The 20,171-nt window shown below is 36.9% G+C and overlaps 1 protein-coding gene across 1 annotated transcript in view; it reads right to left on the bottom strand.

The window, feature by feature from the left end:
• CCDC93 (coiled-coil domain containing 93) overlaps positions 1 to 20,171 on the bottom strand; it is a 39,886-nt gene that overhangs the window by 6,436 nt on the left and 13,279 nt on the right. The window contains exons 8-19 of the mRNA XM_027636702.1: positions 19,949 to 19,988; positions 18,542 to 18,634; positions 18,030 to 18,080; positions 16,904 to 16,990; positions 12,645 to 12,761; positions 8,314 to 8,376; positions 8,052 to 8,125; positions 7,415 to 7,496; positions 6,113 to 6,184; positions 4,910 to 4,981; positions 4,534 to 4,642; positions 1,326 to 1,408 (exon numbers count right to left, since the gene is read on the bottom strand). Of these exons, the coding sequence (XP_027492503.1) occupies positions 1,326 to 1,408; positions 4,534 to 4,642; positions 4,910 to 4,981; positions 6,113 to 6,184; positions 7,415 to 7,496; positions 8,052 to 8,125; positions 8,314 to 8,376; positions 12,645 to 12,761; positions 16,904 to 16,990; positions 18,030 to 18,080; positions 18,542 to 18,634; positions 19,949 to 19,988 (943 nt within the window). The remainder of the gene's footprint in view (positions 1 to 1,325; positions 1,409 to 4,533; positions 4,643 to 4,909; positions 4,982 to 6,112; positions 6,185 to 7,414; positions 7,497 to 8,051; positions 8,126 to 8,313; positions 8,377 to 12,644; positions 12,762 to 16,903; positions 16,991 to 18,029; positions 18,081 to 18,541; positions 18,635 to 19,948; positions 19,989 to 20,171) is intronic.

The following is a 20,171-nucleotide window of genomic DNA, read 5'->3' as shown; positions in this document are numbered from 1 at the left end:
GTAAGTATATTCCAGAAATCTTTGTGAGGCACAGATGCCAAAGGCATCTTTTGTACATTACTAGACAATATTTAGTTGCTGAAACCTCAGTTCTCATATTAAGTGACTCAAGGAAATCTCAATGACATTATACATTTAACTAAGTTAAGATGGCATCAGAAGAACATTCAGAATTCTCCCTGTGAACCCCCCAAAAGGCACTGATTTATTTTGACAAGAGTACTTCCAATTTATGTATCAGTGAAATAAATCTGCTCTGTATTCTCTTGCCTGTTGTTTATGTGTGCCCATTTCAAAAACAATCTTGGCATGCTTTTAAAATTTGCAGGCTTGTCCTCAAAATAAAAAAAACAAATAAATCTGAATTTAACCTAGGGGAGAAGCAAAAGTAATATAAATTCTATAGTTGCTACTTAATGTAGTTTTTTAAGTCTGATATATGACTCTTCTGAATGGAAAAAATGAAAACTACCTGACAAGTAGATTAGAATCAGCTACTTAAGGGAAGGAAATGGTTGCTTATGATCTTTGAAACGAAACCAGAGATACAGTGTCTTTACACAGTCAAAAAAATTTGACCACTGCTTGTCTGTCAAACTAAACAAATATATCTAAGTAATGCGAAACTCACTAATCTGTTCTTATTTCATCAGAATAAACAGAGAAGCCTGAAGTATCAAAACATATTTTAAAAGTAAAGTCATAATTTTTATCAACTCTTGACAACTCCTATTTCTCCGTCTTTACTGAAATCAGATGTTTTGTTGTTGCCAAAAAAGAAAGCTGAAATCACTCACTTAAGTTATGCCTAACAAAGAGGTGAACCCTGTATAGCTGGGAGAGACAAAAACCAAGTTGCTCCCATGTAAACTACTGTTCTGATACAGTGAAATCACCAGTGGCTTCAGTGCAGGCAGGCTCAGACCCTGAGAACTAACTCTGATGTTGCTGACAGCAGCTGGAATTTGCTCTCCAAAGTTATTTCCTGGAGCATTGGTTCATAATAAAATATTGACAAAACCCAGAAAAATAGGGCAATTTGGACCTGTAATAACATGACAGATATTTGCTAATCAAATGTTACTCACGTTTTGTGAACACAGCAAGTGGTTCAAACATGGTGTACTAACATCAGTTCTCTTACAACACAGACCATTTCCCCTCCAAGATTAGAAATATTCCTATGAATCAGTTGTTCCATTTTTATTTACAAAGACTGGTAACTCTGCTATGACAGGACTGAATATGGCGAAAGCCAAGTAAAATCTTTTTATCTCCTTCTCCACAGATGGAATATTTAGAAAACAGTAATAACAACTTCTTACCTCCTTTTCCAAATATACTTTCTTATCATCCAGTGTATTATAAAGAGTAAAAAATTGCTTCGTTTCTTTGTGAGTTGCTGAGACTGCAAACAAAAAAAAAAAAAGGAGTAGAATAATAAAAGAACATGAGGCAAAATGGAATCTGTAGAAATACTTCATAGGCTTTATATAACATACTTTCCACTATCAATAATGGAACACAGTCTTTAATACACTTTGGAGGTATGTTCCCTCTGAATGTAAATCTCAGTAGGGTTTCCAGCTATCATCTTTTATAAGGGCAACACAGCTCAGTGTCTAAATTAAGCCTCAAATGCTGACAGTCCTTTATGGTAACATATGTTGGCACCATCAGCCTGTCCATCCTTTCTTCTCCAGATTTACCCTTACACCACAGAGGCTCCTGTGCTGCTCACAGTGGCCCTGGCACAGCTGTGGCGTTGGAGAGGCACAGGCTGGGCAGGGACAGACAGACAATCTGATAGTACTGTGTAGAAATAAAGTGTATTAGATATTTCCAGCTGCACAGGTGCAAGATGACCAACAAAGCTTTTTCTGTTTCAAAGCCTTTTTTATCTTCTTAGAATCTATTCATTGTGATAGAATTAAATAATACTTTCTGGTTTAGGTGTTTATAGCAGATGTTGGTCAGAGCTCAGTGAGGAAGGTAAGGCTCAGCCATGCCTTCCCTTTGGGCCTACAAGATGATGCCTGATACTCAAATCTGCTGAGTGCTCTTCTCTTCTTCAATGCCTAAGAAAACCCAAGATATTTGTGATTCCCAAGGAAAGAGTTCAACACAGAAAGACAGTCAGCAGAAATCATTAATATATTAAGTACTGTCTAGAAACCAGAACCTGGAAAAAAATGCATGGGTTAAAAAAGATAAACCTTGGTGAAATCGTGCTCATTACATCACACTCTAAAGGCTAACCAACTGCCATCTTTAAATAATACCTTTATGGAACTAATACACTTGGCTAAGCTTTTCAATAGAACCATTTACAGACAGAATGACCTCCTTCCCACAGCACAACTTCACTGAACTTCCAAAATTTTTTAAAAAAATTCCAGCTTTTGATTTGTACCATCCTCTTCTCCAGCTGAAGCTCAGGAGCAACCCACAGCTCAAAGTTGTATGTCTTAGTGACAGAAGTTCAGCAGTGGCTACTTCTGCAGTAGGAGATGCTTGGGATCAAAGAGCTTTGTCAGTGTCACAGTACAAATGTGATGTTCTGCTCATGCCGCAGCCTCGAGGAACACACTGAGTACCAGGAGCCTGGAAACACTGAGGAAATCAGAAAAGCCTGGCACAGGCTAACAAATTAGTAAGGGCTGTTCAGTATGTTCCATAAAGATTTTCCAAAAGGTGAAATCATGCTGCAGCATGAAAAACTGCAGAAACACAGGCAACAGGCTTATGTCAAATGTGGTCTCCTAGTTAGTCTGGGTTTTGCAGAACTGCTGCCAAATGGAAGAGGCTTTTCCCAAACCACTTCCTTCATGCAGCTCTTTCTGTTCTTGCAGCAGCTCTGGTAGTCCAGATTTTTTATGGATTCCATGTACCAGCTGAGAAAACCTATCAAGATTTCCACTGGGCAGAACGTTGTACCAAGTTATGGAGCCTTATGGGCACACACCAGAACCCGTGTAAGGTACAACAGACAAAGAAGAAGAGGAAGAAAGAGCCAATTGGCTCATTGATTCTCTTGAAGCCTCAGCTTAATGTTTTCAATGGAAGAGGCTCAGTTAGGTAAAAAATAAAGTACTGAATATTGGAACCGAAAAGCATTCTAGTACAAAAATCACAAAATCACTAAGGTTGGAAGTCATCGCTGAAGACTCTTGTCCAACACCCTTTGGATCAAGGTTCAAAAAATCAACTCTGAAGGTCATCTGAATCTGGCTAAATGAAAAGCTTCTACATACCTCTAAAATTACCACAATTCACAGAAAGACTGGCTAGAGATTGTCAGCTCACTTTTCCAGAAGTTTAGCCTGTATGACACAAGTTGCCAAGCACGACTGAGCACTCTGTTATCCTGAGTTACTACACATTGTACTATAGAAAACAAAGTCCCATAAAATTCAAAGCATCTTAAATCTACCCACAAGCTGCACAAGTCTCTTTGATTCCAATCTTTCTGTACTTCCTATATAAATGAAGCTCAATCATCTGAGCAGGTGAATGCTCTGACTAGAGACTGAATTAATGTAAGACAACAAAGTTCTTTGTAGCTGGACCTGATTAAATGAACTGCATGGCACAGCTAAGAGGGGGGAAGAAGTACTGGATTTTTACTCACATCTCTTCCACGTATTGAGTTAGACAACACACATGGAAGACAGCACACGACTGTGTCACTAGAAATGCCTCACCAGGGCAAAGGATCTGGATCACAGTTGGATAACCAGACTGGAACTGTTCAACCCTCAAGAGCTTGGTTCACACACATATTTAATAAACGCAGAATATCTTTAAAACATTAGCTAGTTCTTTTTAGTAGAGACTTAGGTTATGCTAACATACAAGCTCATTAAATATACACCAGTAAGCACACTGGTCTGTTATCAGTTTAATGAACAATTTTGAAATTTTATTCCATTTACATGTTCCATACCATCCATGCACAGCACACACACTCCTATTCAAAAATTCAACTGAGCACATTTCCCAATTTTATAACTTCTGATCATAGAAGCTAAAGACAATTTGTACTCTCTTTCTACTAAGATACTGCAGGATTTTACTAATCAAAAATGAAAGAAAACAGTCCCTTCAAGAAACTGCCTTTTCTTTGTAGTTCTTGACACAGTTTGGTTCAGAATCAGATACTTCAAGGAAAACAACAAATGCAATCTCATGGCAAGGCAAATTAATTAAACACAACTCAAACTTACAGCAATCTCATTTGTCAATGGTAAATTAAGGACTTTCTAAACACATTGGTTATTAACCTAAATGACAGAACCTGTTGCAGACAAAATTTACTCCAGAGATCTTGTGCACTGAGTTTCACCCTCAGGAAAATTCTTAAAGCCCAGCTTATAAAACCTTGAAAATATGGTGTAGAACATGAATACCAAAAGACCCTTAAAATACCACAGAATTAATAGTGTTGTTGTTACATGCCATATGCTCAAAATGCAACTGCCCTCCTTTCAGGGCTTTAGCCTTTAGCAGGATGTTCCTGCTTGATATACATACCCTGACTGTAAAGTTCAATAAATCTCTTCTGATACTGTGTGAGCTCAGCTCGGCTGGGTACTTCATCAATCTTGCGCTGTAAAATGGCTATTTCTCTGTTTCTTCGTGCCTGAATAGAAAGTTAGGAGGGGAGAAAACAAAGCCTCTTCTTGTTCTCTTCTTAAAATGGATGAAGCCCACCCCCCCAGCAATACTTTGTTACTAAATAATTTATTTTAAAAAAGAAAAGCATTGGCTGAGGATCAATTTTTTTTTCTAATTGATTTGTGGCAGAAGAACTTGTTAAAATTAGAACAACAAAGAGAAGTATTAGAAGTTACAAGAGAAGAAAAATGTCAACAACTTCATACAAGTAAATTCACAAAGAGTTACTCACCAGTAACAGCCGGATCTTTTGAAGTTTCTCTTTCTCAGCTTGGTACTGCTGTTCTATGATCTTATTCGGCTCCTAGAATTTGAGAACCCAAAGCAATTGTGTATTACAGTAGCATATAAGAGCTGTAGTGCAAAAATGGGCAGACTGGGTTTGTTTTCTTTTTTTCCTCTATCTTCCATTTAACGGTGCCTATAATGACATCACCATTTGTTGTTTTAGTTGTTTTTTTAACAATAATTCATAATCTGTATTAAAAACCTGACACATCTACTGTAAGCAAGTGCATTTAGCTAGCTTTTAATTTTTGATATTTTAGTTTAAGATTTGTCAATAGCATCTGCACTACTTTCCAAGAGTCGCACTTTAAATATGAATCAGAAGATTGTCCGTACCCTTTGTCTGAGTGTTTATACTTTGATTCAGTGGTGGATTTAAAAATAAACAAGGCATCAGGAGAGAACATAAATCTTCTGACACGTATTCAATATTTCCTGGATTGTGGACTTCAAGGTAACTTTTTCTTGTTAAAAAATTTAAGGTTTAGGTTTACTTTCTAACTTTTTCATGCTGTGTTCAGAAGGACAGCAGCATCACAGAACTTCTGATCTACCTCATCTCAGAGGCATGAATGTATAAAATGTTTACCCACAGAAAATACAAGTCATTCAAGCTTTTCCTTTTCTGTTCATTCATTATTCATTGCCATCACTCTGGATGCACTTGTGTTAAAGCCTAACTTCTGACAGCTACTCACAGCATGCAATGTACCGAGCCACTGAAAACTCCTGCTTTCATCCTTCAAATAAACCCACTTCTAACAAAAAAACAACCAAGCCAAACACGCTTTCTGAGGAAGAGTTGTTTCTGTCAGAGGTTTGCACAGCTCTCAACACCCAGAGATTCTTCTCTGGTACCATACAGAAAGAAGTAATGCACAAAAGAACAAAGATGCACAAAAGCATCACTGAGTAGATCCCCACGGATCCTGCAAGAATAATCAAGAATGCTACAGCTGTTTCCAGAACAGGAATTATTTCTAGGATTATTAGCCTCATCTGTGCCTTTACCAGGGGGATATGGAATTTTTCAGATATTTCAGCAGATACTTTAATGCTTATGAGAATGTCCCAAAAGTCAAAAGGACTTAAGCCAACATTTCAAAACAAAAATTTTAGGTAAAAAACTTAAGACATTTGCTATTACCTGTTCCTCCCCATCTTCCGCTGCTTCAGCTTTCAAATTCTCAATACTTTGTTGAAGTCTCTCCATTTCTTCCTGTAATACAAACAAAAAATGATGAGGCTTTTAACTGAGACCTATTCTCTTAGCAGGGGAGAGCAGGGATCTTGACAACCCACACTAACAAAACTGCAGAGCTGACCACACATAGTTTGAACAGCATTCCCTGCTTAAGGGTAAGGCATCCATTAATACTTATCACATTAAACCGTCTGCTTTTATCAAACATAGAAACAGATTTATTTTACTTGCAAATACACTAGATCCAGCTAAGACAGCTAATGAGTGACATGGGCAGTGAAGCTGAAGAAGCAAAGCAATATTACAATAGCAGCAGAGTGACATGGGACTGTAACATATGGCATTTGTAGAAATGAATGAACCTAAAGTTACTTGCAAGGAAGTTTTCATTACAATCCTTTAGAGCTTTCCAAAGGAGTACGTATGGAGAACACGTATGCTTATGCTCCATGTAGGCCTTAGGGCACTATTTGCTTCTTTTCATTCTATTAAATTACATCCACTGTTGTTTGAATAGAAGGAAATGAAAACATTTCTCTCAGATCATATTTCTGGGCAGTCCATAAACACAGCAGTAAACAGGAAAGTGAAACAGCAATTAAGCAGTAAAACTGGAACACGTTCTGAAAACTGGAATAGCTTGTCTCTTTTGGTGGGTTGCTCCACAGATAGGGGCCTTGATGAACACTCCTCTTTGGCACTTTGCCTCTCCTCAGGTCTCTGTTGGTTGCATTATCCAGGAAAAGATAATCCATTTCAGGCTGTGAATAGCACAAGTGGGTGTCTAGTACAGCCCAACCTCAAACTTACATTTTAGTATCCCTGTCAGCCCACCCCAGGTTGCTCTCAGCAGAATGGTGATGAGCAGGAGAAGAGCCAGAAGGGTCACAGCTCTGAGCAGCACAAGGCAGATCTGGTGTCTAGGAACTGCCCTGTATTAAGGACGGCCACATGAACTCAGCTGCCCTGGCAGCCCTCAGGGCAGGGGGCAGGTCCCTCTGGTTAATCCAGTGCCAGCCCTTTTGGTCACAGCCTCGCTGTAGATACAGGAAACTGCCCATAATTCTGCTGCAAATCAAGCTGGTGGCAACATTCAACATCAGCCTGGAACTACCAGAACACAGAGGGTGGGGAGTGCAGGACAGATGACAGACAGCGACACACACAGCACAACAACAAATCAGGAAGTACAGTGCTTACTCACCCAGTTTTAAATTAATCCTTAGATAAGACACTGGAACTTACCCTACAATGTGCTTTGAACTCTTGCTCCTGGCTTTTCAGGTTTTCATTCATGGCCACCAGCGCTCGCAGACTCTGTAATACGCTAAATTTGAAGATGCAGTAAACCATATTAGATTTTTAGTTTCTAATTTAAACAGATGGAGAATTAACATATATTAGAACAAGCTTAGTTCTAAGTAAATTTCTAATAAAATCTAGGTAAATTAAAACCCCAAATACCACCACTGATATACCAAGGTCAAAATAAAGATGCAGTATTACACTGAGTATTTTGATGGCTTTGCTATGTTTTAACCTCATTACTCTGGAAGTTTTGAGAGACTCCTATTTAATTTATTTGAGATGAAGGCTTCAAATATGAACAAAATAATTCAAGAAGGTCTCAGCTACTTGTCAAATGTGTCTAGGGTTCTTCTGTTTTAAACACCTACAATTATTTTGAACTACAGACTGACACTTTTCGTTCTGACTGAACACTATGGTAATGTTTTCCTGTCTTTGGAAAGCAAGCTGGAGAATTATTTAATTTTAAAATTTTAGTTATTTGTGTAGTTTGATAAAGGAAGAAACATTCAACGATTAATTTTAAAAGTCATTATTTTTCAGAATTTCAAAGGTCATAAAGGAAGAAACTTACCTAGAATCTGCCTGGGCTTCTATTGTTTCTAAGGCTGCCAATTCCTTGTCCAGTTTTTCACTGTAACTCTTAACCTAAGGGTTGCAATTAATAATAAACTGAAATACACTTCCACACATGAGTCATGCTACTTAGCTTTCCCACACCATGGGATGAGTTAAGCTGGCAAACACCTTCACCATTTAATACATTCCTTCACACACAGAACTTCTTAAAAACATTTCAGCTACAATCAGCACACAGGAAAACAAACAAAGATTACCTCAGCTAATGTCTTTTTTGCTTCGGCACATTTTGCCTGCAGATCAGTACATTTAGCTTGCAACTGTTATGAAAGAGAAAGAAAAGATTTTGATTCTATATTCTACACTAATTACACCTGTAATGCAGAACAGCAATATCTGAGCTATTCATGACTGTCTCTTAAACAACAGGCCAACCATCACAGACACTGTCTTTTCTTGTCAGCTATTCTGAGAGCATCTGATTGCAAGAATTCTGATTGAATATTTAATTAATGACAGGAACATTTACCACGTGACCTTCTGGATAAAGTCCCAGAATAAACAGCAGATTGTAGAAAATATATGGCAACAGAAAGGTAACTTATTGCACAGAATTCTGTGAAATTACTCAAACTTATTTAGCCTGGTTATACTAGCCTAGTTTCACACCAGGCTAAGAAGAGAGTCCCATTTTGTGCTTCTCCAAATAAGTCAAGGGTATACCACATGTCCATACCAAATAAGCAAGCTGGTTTATGGTTTTCTTTTGTGTAACTATGGAAAGTCTAACAAGAAGGTAGTTAGCAAAATGCCAGTGGATATTTCACTTGTAATAATTTACAGAGGCTAATTTTAGAAGAGCATCCTTCTTTAAAGTCCTTATGATTTAAGATAACATTGCCAATAGTAACAACAAAAACGGGATGTGGGTTACAAAAGTGGAGCAGAAGTGAGCAAACAAAAAACACACACGTAGCTCTGTTTCACTTCCCTTCATGCTGATTTAGTTTGCTGTTCACAACACAGAGCTGTGATTTAATGCTCCACTCATTCCTTTCCGAAGCCTAATTTATATTAAAAAAAAAACCTTTTTAATTGTTTTTCATAACTTTTCACCAATAATTCACCAATAGACTGGATTCTAACTAACTGAAAAAATTTTAAGCCTTCAGTCCACATCTCATGAAAACTGACATGAAGCGTAAAGAGAAATGAAGAGTGAAGAGTATGAGAAATCTTGCCAAAATTTACTACACTATTGAAGCCGGAACTCCATAAACATTTTTAAAAAGGTGGAGTCTTGACCGTCACTGATTTCAAACACTGCCTTTGGCAAGTAGTAAGAGAAATTCAGCCAGGAAATTTTTACTTTACTAAAGTGATAAAAGGATTATATTTGGCTAACAGCTGTCAGTACATTTTTTCCCCACATATAAACAGCACTGAGACTGTTACTTACTGAAAACAAGCCACATAGAATTAAAGGGTCCTCAACTGTTAAAATGGCATGAAAACAGACTTAGTAAATACTTAAGTTTTCCTGTGAATTGTGAAGTTTGTTTGGCAGTTCAAAGCAGATACGTAATGAAGTAAAACTCTACCAATTTTGTGTGGTTTACAACCAGGGTTCCTCCTCACCCTAAACTGCTTTCTGCTTCTCAGCAGCACATGGAAAACAAGCAAATACATTCATCCATATACCAGGGAAACTGGCAAAGGAAATTGCATACACGAGGCATGAAAACATAGTCCCCAAAACATATATCTAGTTAACAGACATATTCTGTATTACTGATCCAGGAGCCAGATTATGCTCAAATTCTCTGGAATATCAGAGTCATCTGCTACAGACAAAATGCTTTTGAACATTTCAGTCATTGAGGCTGCAGACAGACTTTGATGGATCCTTTCTGCTTTCCAGATCATAACTGCACAACACAGGAGAGCTGCAAAAGCCACCCATGACTGCTGGGCTCACTTACCAGCCTCTCTTACTGTTCAACTAGGCAAGAAAGATCAAGGGAACAGCACGGCTGGAGAGCTGTGCTAGTGCACTTTGCACTTTTTGAAACCTGAACTAGCTGTTGCAATTTCCTAATGCCACTTCTCCTCCACAACGGTACCCAGGCTGTCCTCCCAAAAATTAAGCCTGAGCTAACTGCCCACAAGGGAATGCAAGGGCAATGCAGTGTTCTCAAACTGAGCATGTTTCCAGTATGACTACAGATGGAGAAAAACTACAGATGGTTGTGAGCTGTTGGACGCAACCAAAACCTGTAGATCTGTAATTAGAACTCAATTAAACCTGAGCAAATCTGCCCTCTCTTCTAACAGGACAGTGTTACATCATTGCCAATCATGACAACAAAGCTTCTTACCTGGAACAGGTTTGCTCAGAGCAGATGCTGCAAGCGCCTGCATCTATCTCCATTCTACAATATACACACACCCTACATCTCTATGTCCCTTCACATGTACGTGTCCTACAGCCTTTGTGGTTTAAAAGAAGAGTTAAAGTGTGACACAAACCTACTGCAGTGACTTGGGATACACTGAAATTCCCCACTTCTGAAATTCCAAACATCTCATTTTGTAATTTGTGTTTCTACTTCAGAAATTAACTTCAATTGAACACGAGAATCCACCAGGATTTAACTGTCTGTAAGTCCATACTATGATTCTGCAAGTCCGACACTTCAGCCTATATTTAAATGCTAGTTAGTGTCAATACTTTTCTTACTGACAGCCATCATCCTGACAGGACACCACAGTCATGTTTGATATAAACAGACATGGAAAATTCATATTACCAAAATGTTAAAAGAACCTAAACTCAAGTAAAAAAAACCAAAACACAAACAACCTATATTTTATTTCATTATATAAAATAACATCATAATTATAGTATATCATAATATTTCCCTCTAGAGTGAAGAAGAATTGTGATGGACATAGTTTGCATTCAAGGTATAGTGAAAATAATAATTGTAGTGTTCTTGACAATTAAAAAAATGCTATTTCTAACCACACAGGCATGCCAGAGGGCAACATGAACAGATAGGCATCAGTTAAAGAAGAACAAAACTAGTTTGGCAATTTCCAGAGGAAATGCATTCTAATATTGACCAGCCAAAACACTGTCATACTCTACCCCTCAAAATTCTTCTTTTCTGCAAAATAAATCAAGAAGAACCTGCACTGGTTCTTAATAAAGCTTTTTATTAATTTGGAAAAAAAGAAGAGAGAAACAAAGAACAGGATAGGCAATTAGTCTTTCAAATGTGTTGTGCATAGATTTTATTTCTCCAGTTTTATTTAAACTTAGCATCACTTGAAAGTTAGTCAGAGACTTCAAAAAATGTTTCACAGCATATGCTTTACTTGAAGGAGATTTAAGCCTTCAATGGATAAACAACCTTTAAATAAAGTACACTATTGCACTGTTAAAGACTATTTTATTCTAATTTTATAAATAAATAAATGAGTTAAGTCTGTAAGTGGCTGAGCAGGAAGGTTTAGAATCCAGTGCTTCCATAGCTATCCCATAGAGGGCAAGGCTTTCCAAGCTACCCTTGTTTTACCTCTGCTGTTTGTAGGACAGAACGTAACACCGTCTCATACAATGTCTCATAGAGACACCCGTCTATCAGAGCCCCTGTAACCCAACACTGAACAGATAAAACCAGTTAAGATGTAAGGTTAAGGCGTACTGACAAGAGCAGAGCAAAACAAAACAAAAAGCAGATAAAGGTTGCTGAAGCAGTGCTGTACTTGACAGAGCATCACTCACAGGAGTCATCAGTAACTTTTTCCTCAAGTACTATTTATTTTTTTTGGCAAGCTCTTCCAATTACTGACTCTGATGCAGTATGTTTTGATCAGATTCTGCAAGCTAAAAATGGTGCTGATTACAGCGGTATGCATAATTAAAAGCAGCATTTCAGTAATGGCATAGCTTTTCCACTTACACTTTTCTGTGTTTAAATGGCAATAGCAAAAGTAGGTTGAAATAGAGGAATAATGGAATACTTGCCCCTAGTTATAGATATTAAAAAAACATCACTCAAAAATTCAAGAGCCTTTCCTTCCTAAAAAAAATGCGAAAATGAAAATTGAGTAGTAACTTGCAAAAACGTCCACAAACCAGCAAAACCCCCACCTTGGTGAGACAAGCTGGCTCACATAAAGGACAGGAAGTGCTAAAAGTAATTTATAACATATTTTAGAGTAACTTCCTAAATTGTTTCTTAAAACTGTGAAAACAGCACATTTAACACTGTAGCTAACAAATCAAACAGTGATACTCTCTCTGTTTTTCTCTGAAAGACATGCAAAAAGAGGAAAAGCATGTTTTGATTAGCTAGCCCCCTCCTCACACACAGGGCTACACAATTTTTTAATATAAAACCAGCCACATTGTCTTAGTAATAAATGTGCAAGCAAGACATTCAGAGACACTGAAATGAATGTTCAGCATGACAAATTGCTGGTACAGAAGATAGCTTGTAAATCTTTTTTGGATAGCAAAAACTTTGTGATCAACCACATTTATCAGAGTTTTCTTCTTTATTACACACACAATACTTACCTCTTCCAGGAGCTTGGTTTTTTGCAAAATCTGCTTGTTCAGAGATGCTACCTTCCTTCTGTGTTGTTGGGCAGCTCCAAGCCTTTCTGGTCGCTCCTCAGCTGAAAGCTCAGATTGCTAAAATAAACCATAACAACAGCCTTTTGGACCTCACAACATTGCTTTCTGCTTCTTCAGAAGCTCATGAAATACCAAAGTGGGATACCTCTGTGATTTTTCTTATCTAGAACTGTGCCCCACTATCCAACAGAAAGAATGACTTATCAATTTTTCTCACACCAAGATAAGGAAGTAGCTGAACAATTGAATTATATTCCAAAATTTACAGGTAAAGTAAACTAAAGTGTCCTGGTACAGGTGGAAAATAATACAGTATATTAGAAGACAGACAATTTTTTGGCATCAACATTACAGTTAAACCTGGTAGAAAAAATACAAAATGGTAAAAAACACCTTAAGCCATGATATTTACTGAGTTTGTTGACTTGGAGATGCTCTACACCCCAGTAGGCAGATCCAGGACTTTCAAAGGCCTTGAACAATAGCGTATTTAGATTCTGAAATAGAGGCTTGGATGCATCTTGATGCTGAATGACAACAACATACTCAGTGTGGTAGATAAAACCCACTGAGTGGTAAATGTTTTTTGTGTGTGCACATGTACTGTTGACACCAGTCTTTGAGAACTACTCAATCCAGCCTGCAATGCCAAGGAAGTGTCTCATAAATACATAATGAAGACAGCAATCTGGATCCAGTCTCCTATTCTCTCTGAATAGTGAAAGCAGAGCTGACAGAAACATTCTTTACCAGAAATAACATTTATAATAGAAATTGTATATTTGCAGTAGACAAAAAAATGATTAAAAACCTGTGACAGCCTGATGTCTAAGGGATTATTCGCCTAGAAATTATTTGTAACTTTTGAAAGTCCTCTGTTTTGGTAATTTGCTTCATGCACTCATACTTCTTTTTTTCAATTAATCCATTTTCCAATATTTCATTAGAAAACCAGTTAATTTTTAAGTACTTCAGGTGCTAATTTACAGTCTGTCAAAGACTTCAATACTAAGTGCTTTTTGAATAATCACCAAATATTGACAACCACTACAATGTATAATCACCCAAAATGCTGCAAGAAGTATGACATACTCTTCACTCATATTTGGTCCTGGTTCCACTTTAGGCATACAGGTAAACAGCTTAATTTTAAATGAAAATAAGAGGCAAAATCTGTCTTCCTCTTCACCATTTTCTATGTTATTCAATTTGAAGAACATCTTAATGATTTGTTGTACTTTTATATCCACAACACAAGACCAATTCTGACTTCTTAACCCAACAATCCACATGTTTTCTCTCCCTTTATCCGGAAAGGAAAAACTGCCTATAAGCAACACCTGTAACACTCAGACTTAATTATTTTTCTCATTATTTAGTCAAATTACATTCCCTCATCATGTCATGCATTCCAAGATCCCATCTTTCTCACCATACATTCAAAACATCTTATATGCATAACATGCCAATTGAGAAAACTGGAAATGCAAGAGAAAAAAACGTGAGCTAAACCAGTCCAAGACTGATGTTTGCAAAAACAGTAAAACCCCATACAGTACAGCTTTGGCACAAAAAAAAAAAAAAAGGTCATGTCTTACAAAGTGAACAGCTTTCTTTTTGAAAATGGGAAATAACCATCACTATAATGCAGAGGTTTCTGCAGAGAAATCCTTCTTGTCTGCAAATGAAAAAGCCACGGATAAGCCTCATGCAGTCACAGTGGGCTAAGGATCCACTCTGCAGCAACACTATAAAGTTATTGAGGAACTAGGTTCCAAGCTGTGGAGAAAAATCCATCTTTCAGTACAAAAGGAAGAAAGCACAAATTATAGAAGCTACTTTGCTTTCGACCTTGTTGTTGCCTCGTCTCTCACTACACTGGAGCAGCAGCTGCCTTTTGACTACAGTTTAAAAAAGCTGTATCTGAGCACTAATGTTTCTGACTCTTTAAGATTATCAATTTGCTACTCTACCTCGATATATGAACTTCAATTACACACAAAAAAAGGGATACATGGATACATCCTTCAACTTTTCTGTGAACACACATTAATCCCCAGCACTCACAAGTATAGATTCACTTCTGTATTCTTCCCTGTTTCCTGCAACTGCTCAATTGCCCTAAAAAGATTTAGCCAATTCAAATTAGTTAAACATGAAGTGCTATTAGCCTCATTTTGTATGATAGAATTTGATAAATTAATCCACATTATTAGTTATGCATGAGGATCACTAACCCATGGCAGCTCAAAAACTGGTAGCCAAAATACATGGCTAATTCTAGACTTTCAGAGCCTGTCTCCCACAGTTCATAGGTAAAGCTTCTGCAATTAATGTTGTTCTTTATGTTGAGATTCTCTCACACATATATGCTATAAACTAATAGTTAAAGAATTCAAACATTACTCTATAGAACTTTACGAGGGCTTTAGAGTGTTTCCTCAAACCAAAAAATTATAAAAAAATCCAATTTATTATCTTCTTTGAACAACAAACCCTAACCAAACTAAAAGGTTAAAAATTTTATTGTATAATACTTCTACTAACTGTATAGGGAGCATAAAAGTTTTTGATATAGGATTCTAGAAATCCTAAAACATGTTGAGTCAACTTAAGATATAAGTAACTTGCAAACAGCACCTAAAACTCTTGAAGAGTATTCTCCTTCAGGCATTTTTGAAGGGGGTAGTTTTGACACAGCACTACTCTACTTTTAGTCATTCTCTCACTTTACCAGGGAAGAAGGTTTTGCTCCTATTCTACTCCTAGCAAAATCATTTGTTATTGATCACTGTAGTTGTAAATTCTCAGTAAAATCAAAATAATTGAATAATAATTGAATAATTGGCCTTAGAAAGCTGGTGATGAATAGACAGATACAAGCCATGTTAACGATTTTCTGTCAGTATTTTTAGAAAGTGAGGAATGACACCAAAATCCTCCCTCCAGTTTACTCAGTAAGTTAACACAGCAGCAGAATGGAGGGGCAAATGCAGAAAACTGTATGCATTGATCTTCTGCAAAAATGCCTCTTGTAAGAAAGGTCCTGGCCCATGGCAATATCAGATCTAGAATTTTGTTTGTCAGCTATCTTCACTGGGCCTGTGGATTCAATTAAGACTCCGGTAGACAAATAAGCACTGCTGCATTCCTCAGACTGTGTTCAGTTACAAGGGGTTAAAACTATTAATGTTATATCCAAACATTGCTGAAGCTTCAATAAACTGTTTAATAACATCCTTAATTCTTTTTCTGATGCATGAATACATGCACAGAAATTTATTTTGTTTTATCACATCCAATAGTTTTGAAAAGTGATCTATTTTTGGTTTGACTCGAATCAGTTCTTACTTTCCAGAGTATTAATCATTGTTCTACTATAGTAGTCAAGGTTCTGTTGCCTTCTCTCAGAACAGAAGAAATGTAACATTGAAATATGACCCTTGGGCTTCTGTTCTTCCAATTCTTTATAATAAAGAAAGGCCAGGAGTTTGCTATAGACTCTGTTGAGCTATAGGGTTTATCTCCCAAATGGGAAAGGTCCATACCTCATATGTGTCAACAAAAAGGAAGAAATATGAGAAAACTATTGGACAAATAAGAGCGACCTATAACTCATATCTGGCAGTGATGTATTGTATGGATTAATTGCTTGAAGAGCCAGATTTTCTTTTCACATTACAGTAAAAACAATCACAGTTGAACACAATAAATGGGGCGAATGTGCACGTTTAATTGCCTTGACTCCTTAAAGCAACAAAGGCTTGGGTTTGATGAGACAAGATTCAAAACTAGAGACCCAGGGCATGACAGAATTTGAGCCCAGTGCAAGCAAGATCCCAGCATATGAAAATCTGAGTGGAAGAGGCCTACATTTTTTTCTGAGCAGGCCCTCAGAACTGTATTTCTGTGCTAAACACTGAGCATTTTAAAATGTATTTAGAGGTTAGATCTGTAATTTGCATAGGTATCAACTCAGGCCCTTCTTCCTTCACAAAGACATTTAAGCAGCTGCTTAAACTCAAATTACTCATACATCTCTTTAAAATACTTCTCTGAATTCTGGCTTTGCTGCTATCCACAGCACAAATGAAGCAGTGTGTTTCAAGAGAATTATGGCAATTAAATTGGGAGCTTAAGGCCTAAATTAACAAGCTATTGAACACGATGTGGTAAAACACAATCCAGGTGACACTTACCTTTTCAGCATATTCAGACACTATTTGCTTGATCTCATCTGACTGGAGTCCAACAATCTGGCCAACTGTGCTTGCTGTCAGTTTTCCCTGCAATTGTGTCAAGAATATGTTTGGAGTTTTGGAGCTGCCCGTACTTTTTACATGACAATTTCCACAAGCTCTAATTTTAACAGAAATTTATAAAATTTTTACACTGGGTAAAAATATCTAATCAGAAGAAAAGTCCAGGAAACATTCCACCCCTCAAAGTCAACTTTGCTGACGGAAATTTCTCATTTAAAACCTTTTAGCAAATTTGAATTCAGATTTCAGAAACTTAATTTTGATTCTAATCTCTATATTGAATTCTACATTTGCAGTAATAAAACTCTAAGAATGCAGGCATGTGCAAGAATGCACCTTTCAAACTGCATGCTTGTATAAAAACAGTTTTCAAAGAGAGCTGAATTCTACAGTGGATTTCAGTAGAAAGCATGTCAATCAACTTGGAGTGCAGACTAATTACTGCTTTTGCTTTTGTGACTTCAGCATAAACAGAAACAATTTTTAACAACTGAATTTCTTCCTATTCTTCTCACCCAGAAATCAAAATATAAGGATTGACTACAAGTTCCATTATATCATTAAACACAACGAATTTAGAAAACAAGATATATGCCCAGTATTACATATCCAGTATTTTCAGTGTCTTAGACCAACATAGTTGTTTCTAACTATTTATAGGTGCATTGAAAAGCACCTTGAAAGGCACAGAATTTTCCTCCACTCTCCCCAGTAAAACAATTCCTCCTCTGCATAACTTCACAAGATGAATAAAGTAAGATCATACTGCATCTTGGGCAGCTGCACAGTGATGTCTTTCCTCTGAAATTCTCCTTATAGAAACCATCTGGAAGAGGCACTAATTTATATCGTTGTTACCATTTCAAGGCAACTGATGAACACGTCAGCCTCCTAAAAATTACGGTCTTTCTAATTCAACCACCTTTTATTGCACTCTCCTTATGAAAGTTCAAATGCAGTCATTCCAAGACTCCATACCTGAATCAGTAATCTGATTTTAGGAATAACTGCCACAATCAACCATAATTTAAACAAAGATGTATCAGTTTTAAATGGTACTCACCTCTTCTGTTGCCATTGCAGCCATTCCAGTCATCAGAGTTTTAATGCGAAGCTAGAGCAAAATAGGAAGATTTATACATAACAATTTAACTTCTACTATTTAGCTTTTTTCTGCCAGGGACACATCTGTACAATTAGTATGATACAACACGTGTATTTTAATGCATGTAATGGGGCACTAAATCTATGAACGTTAAAGAAGAGCTGGCTAAAGTTACCAAATTTAAGAAAATTCCTTATAACAGTACATATTCCCTCAAATTATTCAGCTCCACTGTCAACCAAGACCCAAGCTTTTAAAAATGTTCTAATTCCAAAACAAAAATTGAGTTTTGGAGTATTAAACACCTACAAACATTTCTGTGCATCAGGTTTCATATTCTCCTGTGGGAAGCAAATGCCACTTCAACTAACCATGGAAATTTTCCTTCTTCCAGAGAACAACTGGGCAGTGATAACTGCTGCCCTCCCCCCAAGTTAGTAACATCCATGCCTACTATGTCTGTGGCACACCTCTTCAGCTGCCTGAAGGTCATCTTCATCACAAGGCTCAGCTTTTCCTGCTGCTGCAAGCCCTGCAGGCAGCGCTGCTTTTTTATCTTCAGCCTTTTAAAGAAAAAAATAAGACACTATTATATCTAGTTCCTGCTTTCTAAAGTGTTAAATAAGACATCAAGGAGAAAACTGGAATGTAGCTGTTCTGTTTTCATGAATACATTTCAGCTACACTCCAAATCATGTCAGCTGAAACGTAAGGCTCCCTGATTTCTCACAAGTATTCCAGCTGTGTTTCTGGCTTCCTAGGGACACATCTGGTGCGAAGATTCCTTATCCCACAGCTTTCTGAGAGCTACCAACCTCAGAAGAAAACCAGCTATCCCAAAACATGATGTCTGCTACATAGGAGAAGGTTGAAATTTTTTTTTACATAAATAATTTTTATAACTTAATACTGGTATAATAAACATACAACATAAGAAGTGCAAAACTGCCTGGTTTAGTTAGAATTCGTACCACAAAATTAGTGACAGCTGGTGACAGACAGACTCGATTTCTAGGTCACTATTGCACCACTAACATGACTATTTCATTGTCCACTTCTGCCTTACTGGAGACTCCCACAACAATCATGATGACCACCTAATATACAATATCCCAAAGTCAACAATATTTTTGAAGAAAGAAAATTAACTCAATAAACATGACTGCAGCCTGGCAGTTACTCCGAGGGGAAAACATGCATGCCTAGATTGGGAAACAGCTCTATTTATAAAATTTAAATGCGAAATTTGTATGTGGAATATTGAGATGATGAAGGGCAACCTTAATATAATCAATGTATTGCTGAGTCCATGACATGCTTAATGCATTATTTTCATTATTTCTGTCTCTGATAAAAGCTTGTGGCCAAATTAACAGTAAATAGTAACAGTGCACATACTCTGACAAGGACATTTTAAGATTCCATAATCATCAAAAGCAAGGATATTACTTTTCAAGAAGACCAATGATTTATTTATGACATGGTATCATGTTTCTCTACCACATTCGATAACCTGTTTTGTAATAAATGTCTACAATATTTCTTACCAAGCTGAATGAGTCTTTAAAAAGAAAAAGAAAAACCCATTAATGATCACATTATGGAACACTTAGTCAAAACATGCTTACTAAGCAGACAGGATATGTCATTACCTCACAGTAAAAACGGAACTAAAACAAACACAACACCCTACCCCTCTTTCTTTTAAACATGGAATGCAGATTTTAATTTCCAGTTAGCAGTTTTTTTAGAGAGGGTAATAATGGAAGTTATAGCTGTTAATGCTACTGTTTTCTTCAAAGATCTAAGAGTAACCAACACTCCAACAATGCAATTCTTGCCACTATTTGAATATTTTAAATTAGTATTTTTTTTACCTGTTCCGTTTTTCCCGCTTGTCTGCTAAATCCATATCTCCTAAAAGAACAATAGGAAATATGATGGAAATAGATTGTTGTTTACAACTTTCACAAATACATTTCTATCAGTTTTCAACATAAGATATGCATCAACAGCCAGATTCAGGTTAGTTTTTGGAATGTTTCAAGGTAAGTAAATAAGCAAGCACTGGAGTATATTTACAGAATGATTTCAACTCCA

This window comes from Corapipo altera, unplaced genomic scaffold (genome assembly GCF_003945725.1).
Source record: "Corapipo altera isolate COAL_440 unplaced genomic scaffold, ASM394572v1 45, whole genome shotgun sequence".
In the NCBI taxonomy this organism is placed as follows: Eukaryota; Metazoa; Chordata; class Aves; order Passeriformes; family Pipridae; genus Corapipo; species Corapipo altera.
Note: the sequence above shows the minus strand (reverse complement) of the source record. Positions and strands in the feature narration are given on the sequence as shown.